Source organism: Taudactylus pleione, unplaced genomic scaffold (assembly GCF_031769625.1).
Source record: "Taudactylus pleione unplaced genomic scaffold, aTauple2 ptg000893l, whole genome shotgun sequence".
Classification (NCBI taxonomy): domain Eukaryota; kingdom Metazoa; phylum Chordata; class Amphibia; order Anura; family Myobatrachidae; genus Taudactylus; species Taudactylus pleione.
The window spans coordinates 772,672-785,119 of record NW_028285294.1 but is presented as its reverse complement, the minus strand read 5'-3'; the positions used below and the strand labels follow the sequence as shown (position 1 = coordinate 785,119).

Genomic DNA, 12,448 nt, shown 5'->3' with positions numbered 1-12,448 from the left:
CACACGTAGTATACGTTATACAGAGACATATGGCCTAGCAGCTCACCGCAATCATATGGCGCACAGGGACACGTAGTATACGTTATACATAGTCATTTGGCCTAGCAGCTCACCGCAATCATATGGCGCACAGGGACACGTAGTATACGTTATACATAGACATATGCCCTAGCAGCTCACCGCAATCATATGGCGCAGAGAGACACGTAGTATACCTTATACATAGACATATGGCCTTGCAGCTCACCGCATTCATATGGCGCACAGGGACACGTAGTATACGTTATACATAGACATATGGCCTAGCAGCTCACCGCATTCATATGGCGCACAGGGAAACGTAGTATACGTTATACAAAGACATATGGCCTAGCAGCTCTCCGCATTCATATGGCGCACAGGGACACGTAGTATACGTTATACAAAGACATATGGCCTAGCAGCTCTCCGCATTCATATGGCGCACAGGGACACGTAGTATACGTTATACATAGACATATGGCCTAGCAGCTCACCGCAATCATATGGCGCAGAGAGACACGTAGTATACATTATGCAGAGACCTTTGTTATAATGAGGCCCCGTTCCGAGCACTCAGGCCAGTATCACGCACCTCCGCAGACGCAGGATCACAAGAGTATCACTGCGACATTCCGGCTCATTTGTGCGTTACAATGTATGGATCTGCCTCTGCGCAGTCATGCTATTTCATCACCATACGCTTTTCACAGCGCGCTCTTGGCCTGATTCAGACCCGGTCGCGAGCGCTGAGCGCTTGCAACTGGGTCAATGTTTGCCCACTGGGCATGCGCACGATGGAGCCGGCTTCGTAGTGCGCATGCGTGAGACCCGGCTCGCACCAAAAGGGGGCTTGACAGCTCCCCCCGTTTGGTAAGCGTGGCCAGGGGGTGGCTTCACAAACAGAGGCGTTCCTAAGCGAACTCCTGCCGTTTGTGGGCGGCCCCACTGACATCACCACTGACATCTAATAGAGCCAGAAGCTCTCTGGGGCTTGCGGCCACGAGACCCTACCACAAGGGTCTCGTCGCAAGCCCCATGGTCGCGATGGCCTTGACCATCGCGACCATCAACCTGGCCGATCGCAATAGCTGTGGGTGGTCCCCCACAGCTATGCGAGCGGTCAGGAGGCCGAACAAAAAAAAAAACGCCCTGATTCAGAGCGTCCGTCTCTGAATGAGGCCCTCTGTTCCTCAGCTTCTACTATCACTATAGAAATCCTTTAATTCATTTTATCTTTTACAAGTTTCTTATAGAAATGTCACAAATGATCGCTCCTTATTATGTCCTCATTGATAATCATGAAGGGACATGGGGACATCATACCCCCACTCTCATGGGTTTGGAGCTTTTTATTAGATGCATAAGATGCCCCTTCTGCACCAGTCTTTTGCTTGAAAGTTAAAGATGAGAACTCCCCGGACCCCTAAATGCACCTGCCCCACCTTTATCCTATTTACATCACTGTGTTCCACAATACGCAGCCTGGTGTTTGCAGCCTGGTGTTTGCTCTATACACCTATGAAACGCCCTCAATCCACCTGACAGCACCCATCCGACATTGCAAACCTTGGGATGCCACCGATGCCCCCATCCCAGCCCACAAATACATGGGCTTAATCACAACTCCGTTTTGGTAGGACAGTCCCACTTTTCGGGCACTGTCTGCTGTCCCCCCCCCCCCCCCCCATGGGCTGCAGTGTCCTGCGGTGGGGACAGGCTGGGAGGACACTCTCTCTGCTCTAGGTGAATGGATGCTGAGTGAGGCTGAGGCAGCTTGGGAAGTCCTATAACGGGGGTGTGATGTGCGACCATGACCCTATTGTGACGCCAAAGGTGCGCACGTGATGTCTGGTTTCCTCCCACAATCCAAAGACTGGTCGGGTGATTGGCTTCTGCCAAAGTGATCCCTAATATGTTTGTGTGGTAGAGAATATAGATTGTAACATCCTCTGGGACTGATGTACATGATTCAGTAATACCCGGGTAATATGTAGGTGCTATATTTTATTGTTATTATTCGCATGACACTTAGGTCACATTGATGATTGCTGTAGTGTGTGTGTGTGTGTGTGTGTGTGTGTGTGTGTGTGGTGTGGTGTGTGTGTGTAGTGTGTGTGTGTGTGTGTGTGTGTGTGTGGTGTGTGTGTGTGTGTGTGTGTGTGTTATATATTGATAAAATAGCTGGGCATAATATAATGTTGGATAGGTCTATTAGTTAAAAGTGAATGCTATTTATTTTGTTGGGGCCTAGAGTGTTTATTAGTTACTATATATTTATATGTATATACTGTATCTCTTTTCCAAACAGGGCCCAACATTCCAGAATCCAGCCAAGCAGCCACTAAGCGTTAGGGGCCCATTTATTAATAATCACATTTGCAATGCGATCTGGGCACAATATTAGCGCATTGCAGGACGTGATCATAGGGTCCGAATGTAAGCGCACCCACAGGAACAGGGGCTCTGATAGGTCCACATCTACCACGTGGGTGGTGGGGGTCCAGAAGTCCGCCCCTGCCCTTCTGGCTGGTAATGGCAGGAGCCCCCCAGCCTTCTCGGCCCCTACATATAGTAAGGTCACATCAGTCAGCAAAATGTCTCTTACCACATTAGTGTCTATTTCCAGTGCTGTCTCCTGGTTTAATTCGCTGTCACTCTCTAAATCTTCTCTTCTGCTGCAGTGTAGTCGGATGAGGGCACGGCAACGATAGTGACAGGTGAAACTGCAGTCTAAGAGAGAAAAGAGAGTGTCAGACATGCTGGAGACAGCTACAAATGTTCCAGAAAAGAAACAGGAGAAGTAACATAGACAGGTGTATGCTTAGAATTTCTAGATTTAAGGTAAAGGTGTCACATTGAACTATTCAGCAGGATACTGATACATTGTACCATACAGCAGGATACTGATACATTGTACCATACAGCAGGATACTGATACATTGTACCATACAACAGGAAACTGCTACATTGTACCATACAGCAGGACGCTGATACATTGTACCATACAGCAGGATACTGATACATTGTACCATACAGCAGGATACTGATACATTGTACCATATAACAGGAAACTGATACATTGTACCATACAGCAGGATACTGATACATTGTACCATATAACAGGAAACTGATACATTGTACCATACAGCAGGAAACTGATACATTGTACCATACAGCAGGATGCTGATACATTGTACCATACAGCAGGACACTGATACATTGTACCATACAGCAGGATACTGATACATTGTACCATACAGCAGGACACTGATACATTGTACCATACAGCAGGATACTGATACATTGTACCATACAACAGGAAACTGATACATTGTACCATACAGCAGGACACTGATACATTGTATCATACAGCAGGACGCTGATACATTGTACCATACAGCAGGACGCTGATACATTGTACCATACAGCAGAATGCTGATAACATTGTACCATACAGCAGGATGCTGATACATTGTACCATACAGCAGGACGCTGATACATTGTACCATACAGCAGGACGCTGATACATTGTACCATACAGCAGGACGCTGATACATTGTACCATACAGCAGGACACTGATACATTGTACCATACAGCAGGACACTGATGCATTGTGCCATACAGCAGGACACTGATACATTGTACTATACAGCAGGACACTGATAAATTGTACCATACAGCAGGACGCTGATACATTGTGTAAGCTAACAAGCCAAACTCTGATAACTTAAGACTGTGATCTGCACTGGTTGTTAGGGTTTTGCAGGAGATCTCCTGCATTAGGCTATTAGTACATAGCAACAATTTATAAAATTATGCAAAAACTGCAGTTTCTACGTAATTTTACATTGTACCATACAGCAGGACGGTGATACATTGTACCATACAGCAGGACACAGATACATTGTACCATTCATCATTACACTGATACATTGTACCATACAGCAGGACACAGATACATTGTACCATTCATCATTACACTGATACATTGTACCATTCAGCAGGACACTGATACATTGTACCATACAGCAGGAAGTTTATACATTGTACCATTCAACAGGACGTTGATACATTGTACCATTCATCATTACACTGATACATTGTACCATACAGCAGGACACTGATACATTGTACCATACAGCAGGACACTGATACATTGTACCAATCATCATTACACTGATACATTGTACCATACAGCAGGACACTGATACATTGTACCATTCAGCAGGACGTTGATACATTGTACCATTCATCATTACACTGATACATTGTACCATACAGCAGGACACAGATACATTGTACCATTCAGCAGGACGTTGATACATTATACCATACAGCAGGACGCTGATGCATTGTGCCATACAGCAGGACACTGATACATTGTACCATACAGCAGGACGCTGATACATTGTACCATTCATCATTACACTGATACATTGTACCATTCAGCAGGACACTGATACATTGTACCATTCAGCAGGACACTGATACATTGTACCATACAGCAGGAAGTTTATACATTGTACCATTCAACAGGACGTTGATACATTGTACAATTCATCATTACACTGATACATTGTACCATACAGCAGGACACTGATACATTGTACCATACAGCAGGACGTTGATACATTGTACCATTCATCATTACACTGATACATTGTACCATACAGCAGGACACAGATACATTGTACCATTCAGCAGGACGTTGATACATTATACCATACAGCAGGACGCTGATGCATTGTGCCATACAGCAGGACACTGATACATTGTACCATACAGCAGGACGCTGATACATTGTACCAGACAGCAGAACGTTTATACATTGTACCATTCAGCAGGACGTTGATACATTGTGCCATACAGCAGGACGCTGATGCATTGCGCCATACAGAAGGACACTGATACATTGCACCATACAGCAGGACGCTGATACATTGTACCATACAGCAGGACGCTGATACATTGTACCATACAGCAGGGCGCTGATACATTGCACCATACAGCAGGACGCTGATACATTGCACCATACAGCAGGACGCTGATACATTGTACCATACAGCAGGACGCTGATACATTGTACCATACAGCAGGACGCTGATGCATTGTACCATACAGCAGGACGCTGATACATTGCACCATACAGCAGGACCCTGATACATTGCACCATACAGCAGGACGCTGTTACATTGTACCATACAGCAGGACACTGATACATTGTACCATACAGCAGGACGCTGATACATTGTACCATTCAGCAGGACGCTGATGCATTGTACCATACAGCAGGGCGCTGATGCATTGTGCCATACAGCAGGACACTGATACATTGTACTATACAGCAGGACACTGATACATTGTACCATACAGCAGGACGCTGATACATTGTACCATACAGCAGGATGCTGATACATTGTGCCATACAGCAGGACACTGATACATTGTACCATACAGCAGGACGTTGATGCATTGTACCATACAGCAGGACGCTGATACATTGTGTAAGCTAACGAGCCAAACTCTGATAACTTAGACTGCGACGTGCACTGGTTGTTAGGGTTTTGCAGGAGAGCTCTGTGAAATCTCCTGCATTAGGCTATTAGTACATAGCAACAATTTATAAAATTATGCAAAAACTGCAGTTTCTACATAATTTTATGCAGAAAAAAAAACCCTAAACTCTTCTTAAGTAGGCCCCTTACTCTGGAAATGTAAGTATGGAAGAAATAATCACAGTGACTTCACTGCAAGTAAATGGAATAGTGAATGTGTAACCGAAATCAGGAACAATATGTGTGTTCATTCCTGTGGCAGCCACAAGGTGGCGCTAGATTACAGTGCACCATTTACTCACCATGACTAAAGGCTGAAGTGAGACTGAGTTATAGGAAATGGATCAGGATAACCGGCCTCGTTGCGGGTAAAGACATAAGTGACGCCACACTTAGCAATGTACAGCCGGGTAAGACACGCTGACTAATGCTGGATGGGAGGCAGCTGTGGGCATTGCACATACACGGTGACTACTATAGGCATCTCCTCAGTGTCTTACTTAAAGGGAAAGTTACCAAAATGTGATTTACTGTAGATTGCCATTTGGGATTTATATGGCGATTTTCACATTGGCAAATCTATTACAGGGATCGTAGGAGTAACTGGTAACTAGTTTGTACAGCTCCATATATATATAAATGAATTGCCAGACATCAGACAATCACTGCAGGAGCGTTGTGCGGTGATACGTATAGAGCCGGAGTAATCTGTCACAGGCTCATTAGTAAATCTTCACTGAATATCTCCAAAAAGGAATTTATTGGTTTCATACACTGGACTTTGGCGCAAACTCAGTGAATTACTAATAACCTTTAGAATGTAAGCTCTCACGAGCAGGGCCCTCTCCCCTCATGTGCTTCTCCTTACATTTTCTTCTACTCTTTACTCCCCATAAAGGCACCTAACACGTCTCTGCCAATTCCCGGCAGCTTATTGTGAGTGTAATAATCACTATTACAGCAATGTATATAAGTTGTGTCCTTGTCCTGCACTGTAATGTACTGTAAGTTACTTGTTTCTTGTTCACCTATTAGTTCTATGTACTATGTAAGGCACTGCGGAACACTTGTGGCGCCATATAAATAAAGGATAATAATAATAATAACCTCTTATATTGTACAGCACTTTACCCATTCATTACAGTGGATTACTACATGTAGAGCATACGCTGAGGATCCCTTTGGAATGGGCCTTTGGAAAAAGTGCTAATATATATATCAGTATAAAAAAAAAAATTCTCATAGTGTCCTAGTAACAGGGAATGGAATCCGTCCGGGGAGCCACTGTAGCTTTACTGCATCGGAGGCAGTGGGGCTGGAGAGACACTGGGGGCTGGGGGGGGCAGCTCTGGGGGCTAGAGAGAGACACTGGGGGCTGGGGAGGGGCCGCTGTGGGGGCTGGAGAAAGACTCTGGGGGCTGGAGAGACCCTGGGGGCTGGAGAGAGACACTGGGGGCTGGGGAGGGGCCGCTGTGGGGGCTGGAGAAAGACTCTGGGGGCTGGAGAGACACTGGGGGCTGGAGGGACACAATGTGGGCTGGAGGGACACTGTGGAGTCTGAAGGGACACTGCTATATGAGAGTGACATTGGTTATATTACTACGCAAACTGGCGTCTTCCAGACCATGTAAACTGCGTGAATAGTGAATACCAACTAAAGTCACCATCTGCACAGGGAGGAACAATTCCTTCAGAGATTCCCCATTGCAGAGAAACCACATATAGGTAAGGAATATTCTCGAACAACTGGCCCAGTGCTTAAAGTGATTTTTCAATAAAGGGACAGCGCATGTCAAAAAGAGGGGTGTGGTCTCAAAATAAAGGGACGTGGTCACACAATAGTATTCCCAATTCAAATTACGCCACACAGTAGCGCAATCTTATCCATATTATACCGCACATAGTGCCCCTGATTTACATTACACCACATAATAGTGTTCCATATTTATGTTATGACACACAGTAGTACCCCTTTTACACAATGCCCAAAGTAGTAGTGCCTCTAATACACATAATGCCCACTGTAATAGTGCTCCTTATACAATCACCACAGCAGTAGTGCCCTTTATGCAATGCGCACAAAGGGCAGTGCCCCCAGTAGCCCCTTATGCAGTGCCCCCAGGAGTGGTGCTCCTTATATAGTGCCACCTATGCAGTGCCCACAGTGGTAGCGCGCCTTATGCAGAGCACACAGTAGTGGTGCCCCTTATGCAGTGCCCCCTATGTAATGCCCCCTGTAGTAGTGCCCCCAATAGTATTGTCCACAATAGTAATGCCCCCTGTAGTAGTGCCCCCAATAGTATTGTCCACAATAGTAATGCCCCCTGTAGTAGTGCCCCCAATAGTATTGTCCACAATAGTAATGCCCCCTGTAGTAGTGCCCCCAATAGTATTGTCCACAATAGTAATGCCCCCTGTAGTAGTGCCCCCAATAGTATTGTCCACAATAGTAATGCCCCCTGTAGTACTGCCCCCAATAGTATTGTCCACAATAGTAATACCCCCTGTAGTAGTGCCCCCTGTAGTAGTGCTGCATACAGAAAAAAAAATCCAAAAAACAATACTTACCTTAAGCCCTGCTCCTGGTTACAAAATCTCAGCTGGTGCCCGACAAATGGAGCCTATCTGCGGTGCCAGGCTGAGGTGAGCCAGAGGAGGCGGAACTGGTTTTGTCTCCAAATAGAAGTGATGGAACGCAGTTCCGCCCTGTTCCAGCCCATTTTATCCCCTGGACTGGCCTGTACCTGCCAGGGACCCGGGGATGGGTGCCCCCTAAGAAATGGGTGTCCCATGCCCCATGATTTCTGCTGCCTGCCCTGCCTCGGGGTCCAAGTGCGCCCCACACCCTACACCCATTATAGATACGCTACTGCCCAGCGGCTAACCTCTATGGTACCTGGGATAGAGAGGGGGCAGGAAATAATGGGTGTGCATCATTAGATCGCCCGTGTCTAGATAGACAATAAATAGGTCGACCACGGTAGTTAGGGCATGTAGATCGACATACCATAGATCAATAGTAGCATTACTTAGACTGTAATATAGTCGAATGTGACAATAGATCGATATGTAAAATATCGAATATCTAAGATAGACAGGTATATAAGGGCGACTGGTATATAAGGGCGACAGTACTTAGATCGACAACTAATAGACAATGTAAAGTCTGACAGTAACAATAGATCGACGCTTCCTAGATCGAAATTAAATAGGTAGACAGTTAATAGGTCGACAAATAAATGATCGACACGTTACAGTTAGAAAGTACAAAAAGGTGTACATCCTAGACACTGCCCCGCTACTAGAGCATCCCCCGCCGTTAATTTCAACCGTGGTACTACAGGTCCCAGCCAGCCCCTTCAACCCTGTAAGCGCTACTTTAAATGCAAGCCCCACCATCCACCCTGAAGCCCTTGTCCCGAATTGCTGGACACCCCCATTCTCTGCAGTGCACCCCTTCACCAACCCTCCCCCCTCCCCAATGTAACTTGCGATTTCTGGCGTCACTATGTCTAACGTAAATCGTTTTTTTTAAACCAAACCTATCCCCCCCCCCCGCACACACCAGACCATTCACGCCGGCTTTTCTACTTTAAAAATTGGAACCATCCCACTGTTTGCCAAATAAAACATTTTCATTGGTTCAATAAACAAAAAGGGGTGTGGCTTACTTAGAGTAACGTGTACTTTTTTCCTTCCATTAGGATCATCTGGAAATATCATTCCGGAAGAAGAAAGCGAGTAGGAGTACGATTAGCGGGCAGCATCTTAGCCTAGACGGCTTGTTATAGCTGCAGTGAAGATGCGACCAGGTCCAGGTAGAAACGGGGGAGCGGAGGTGTGAACGCAGGCGTGTCTGAGTGTTTCAACACCGTTTCAGAGGCGTGCTTAATTAACAGGCAGCGTCATAGTCACCTGGTTGTATTTCACACTGAAGTGCTCGCAGTGCTTGCGGTAGGGTATAGTCCATACTTGCCGACATCTCGGCAGGGGAATCCGGGAGGGGGCTGGCAGGTCCGTCCAGCAGGGAGGATGGGGGCGGGTCAAAGAGGCGGAGCGGGGGCGTGCCGACGCGTTTGCGTCATAGTGGCCCCGCCCCCCGCTTTATAATGCCAATATTACTGGCATTATAAGGCAGGGGGCGGGGCTACGATGACGCAATTCGTGCTGAATCGCGTCATCACACCCCCGCACCGCCCACTTTTGCGGCTGGCGCGGGGGCTAGCGGGGAGCCGGCATCTATTCCGGGGGACTTGCCTAGTCTTGCGGGGTGTCGGGAGCGGCACCCGATTTTCAGGAGGCTCCCGACAGTCCCGGGAGAGTAGGCAGGTATGGTATAGTCAACCTCAAGCGCTGCGAGCACATCCGATGGTACCCGATGTACCAATGTATTCATGCACTTCCAGGAGATGACGTGCGCAAGTGGGCGTCTTATGAATGGATGGTGGGCGTCTGCATACACAAAGTGATCACACACAAAGACATAGTGGGCGTGCTAATGCCTTGCCGTGCGATCGCCTGCCTTTCTGGGCGTGCGTTCGATTTGCATACGCTGGGAGTGAGCGAAAGCATCTAGCGAGCGGCTCTGAATGAGCTCCTGTAGCTCTTGGTGAAGCCTTGGCGTCTCCCATGGTAGAGGGAGCACTGCAGACCTTTCCTATTGGCAGAGCCGTCTGGCCCCAGCGGTTGGGAATAAAGTTGCCCAAAGGCAGCAGGAGATGTCCTGAAACCATGTCAGGAGATTGTGAAAGTAACACCTATTAGCGCGGCGGTAAAGTGGGCGTGTATTGTTACATCTGAGAGGCGTGTCATATATGTTATAGGCGTGTACTGCTATATCTGAGAGGCGTGTCATGTATGTTATAGGCGTGTACTGCTATATCTGAGAGGCGTGTCATATATGTTATAGGCGTGTACTGCTATATCTGAGAGGCGTGTCATATATGTTATAGGCGTGTACTGCTATATCTGAGAGGCGTGTCATATATGTTATAGGCGTGTACTGCTATATCTGAGAGGCGTGTCATATATGTTATAGGCGTGTACTGCTATATCTGAGAGGCGTGTCATGTATGTTATAGGTGTGTACTGCTACATTTGAGGGGCGTGTCATATATCTGACTTACATCCAACTGTAAATGAGCCCCAAAGCTGTTAGTAAGATCTATTTGTTGATGAAAGCACACTGATACTTACATGTAGCCATAGGGATCATTGGGCCTGATTCAGAGCCGTTCGCTATTTGCGGTCGTTCGTTCAAAAACAAGGGGTGGCTATTCAAATGATCCGTTCGCAAATTGCAGTCTGTTCACACCTCTAAGTCTGAACGAGCGAGCAAAACATACGCTCGTTTATTTGATAAAAACGCCCCCTGGCCGCTCGCACCATACGTCATGTCCGCTATTTATTAGATTAATCGAGTACATCGTACAGCGTATGAACTGCTCGCTATTCTTGTGGTTGGTTTTTTCAACCGCTATTTTGCGAGCAGTTCTGAGTTAAAAAAAACCAAGTGACGTGGTCAATGACGCTCCAGTATTAATTATGCACTCCCTTAAAACGCCCGTTTTGACCTTTAAGCACGCCTGCGTTCGAATTCCACTCCCCCGTTTTCAAGCACCTTCCCCTGTTACCACCCACATACGCCTCATTCTGTCACTCAAAATAGCAGGCACTCGCTATATAGCGTACAAACGATTTTCGGCCACACTGACTGGTTCGCGCATGCGTACTAAAAACCGCACGCATGCGCAGATGTGCAAACATCGCTCGGAACGAGCGTACTGCCGCTAGCGAGCGGCTCTGAATGAGGGCCATTGTGCCTTATACCCAATGCAGGGAGATAATACTAATACATGTAGCCATAGGGATCACTCTGTCTTATACCCAATGCAGGGAAATAATACTAATGCATGTAGGCATAGGGATCATTGTGCCTTATACCCAATGCAGGGAAATAATACTAATGCATGTAGCCATAGGGATCATTGTGCCTTATACCCAATGCAGGGAAATTATACTAATGCATGTAGCCATAGGGATCATTGTGCCTTATACCCAATGCAGGGAAATGATACTAATGCATGTAGCCTTAGGGATCATTGTGCCTTATATCCAATGCAGGGAAATGATACTAATGCATGTAGCCATAGGGATCATTGTGCCTTATACCCAATGCAGGGAAATGATACTAATGCATGTAGCAATAGGGATCATTGTGCCTTATATCCAATGCAGGGAAATGATACTAATGCATGTAGCCATAGGATTATTGTGCCTTATACCCAATGCAGGGAAATGATACTAATGCATGTAGCCATAGGGATCAGTGGGGCAGATGTATGAAGCTCTGGAAAGTGATAAAGTGCAGAGTGATAAATGACCAACCAATCAGCTCACAACTGCCATGTTACAGGCTGTGTTTGAAAAATGAGAGGTGGGAGCTGATTGGTTGGTCATTTATCACTCTGCACTTTATCACTTTCCACAGCTTCATACATCTGCCCCATTATGCCTTATACCCAATGCAGGGAAATGATTCTAATACATGTAGCCATAGGGATCATTGTGCCTCATACCCAATGCAGGGAAATGATACTAATGCATGTAGCCATAGGGATCACTGTGCCTTATACCTAATGCAGGGGAATTATACTAATACATGTAGCCATAGGGATCATTGTGCCTTATACCCAATGCAGGGAAATGATACTAATGCATGTAGCCATAGGGATCACTGTGCCTTATACCCAATGCAGGGGAATTATACTAATACATGTAGCCATAGGGATCATTGTGCCTTATACCCAATGCAGGGAAATGATACTAATGCATGTAGCCATAGGGATCACTGTGCCTTATACCCAATGCA

General features: G+C 46.4%; 1 protein-coding gene across 1 annotated transcript in view; it reads right to left on the bottom strand.

Moving 5' to 3' along the window:
* Nucleotides 1–12,448, bottom strand: part of RASSF1 (Ras association domain family member 1) — an 85,536-nt gene that overhangs the window by 46,154 nt on the left and 26,934 nt on the right. The window contains exon 2 of the mRNA XM_088459069.1: nucleotides 2,627–2,751. Within this exon, the coding sequence (XP_088315195.1) occupies nucleotides 2,627–2,751 (125 nt within the window). The remainder of the gene's footprint in view (nucleotides 1–2,626; nucleotides 2,752–12,448) is intronic.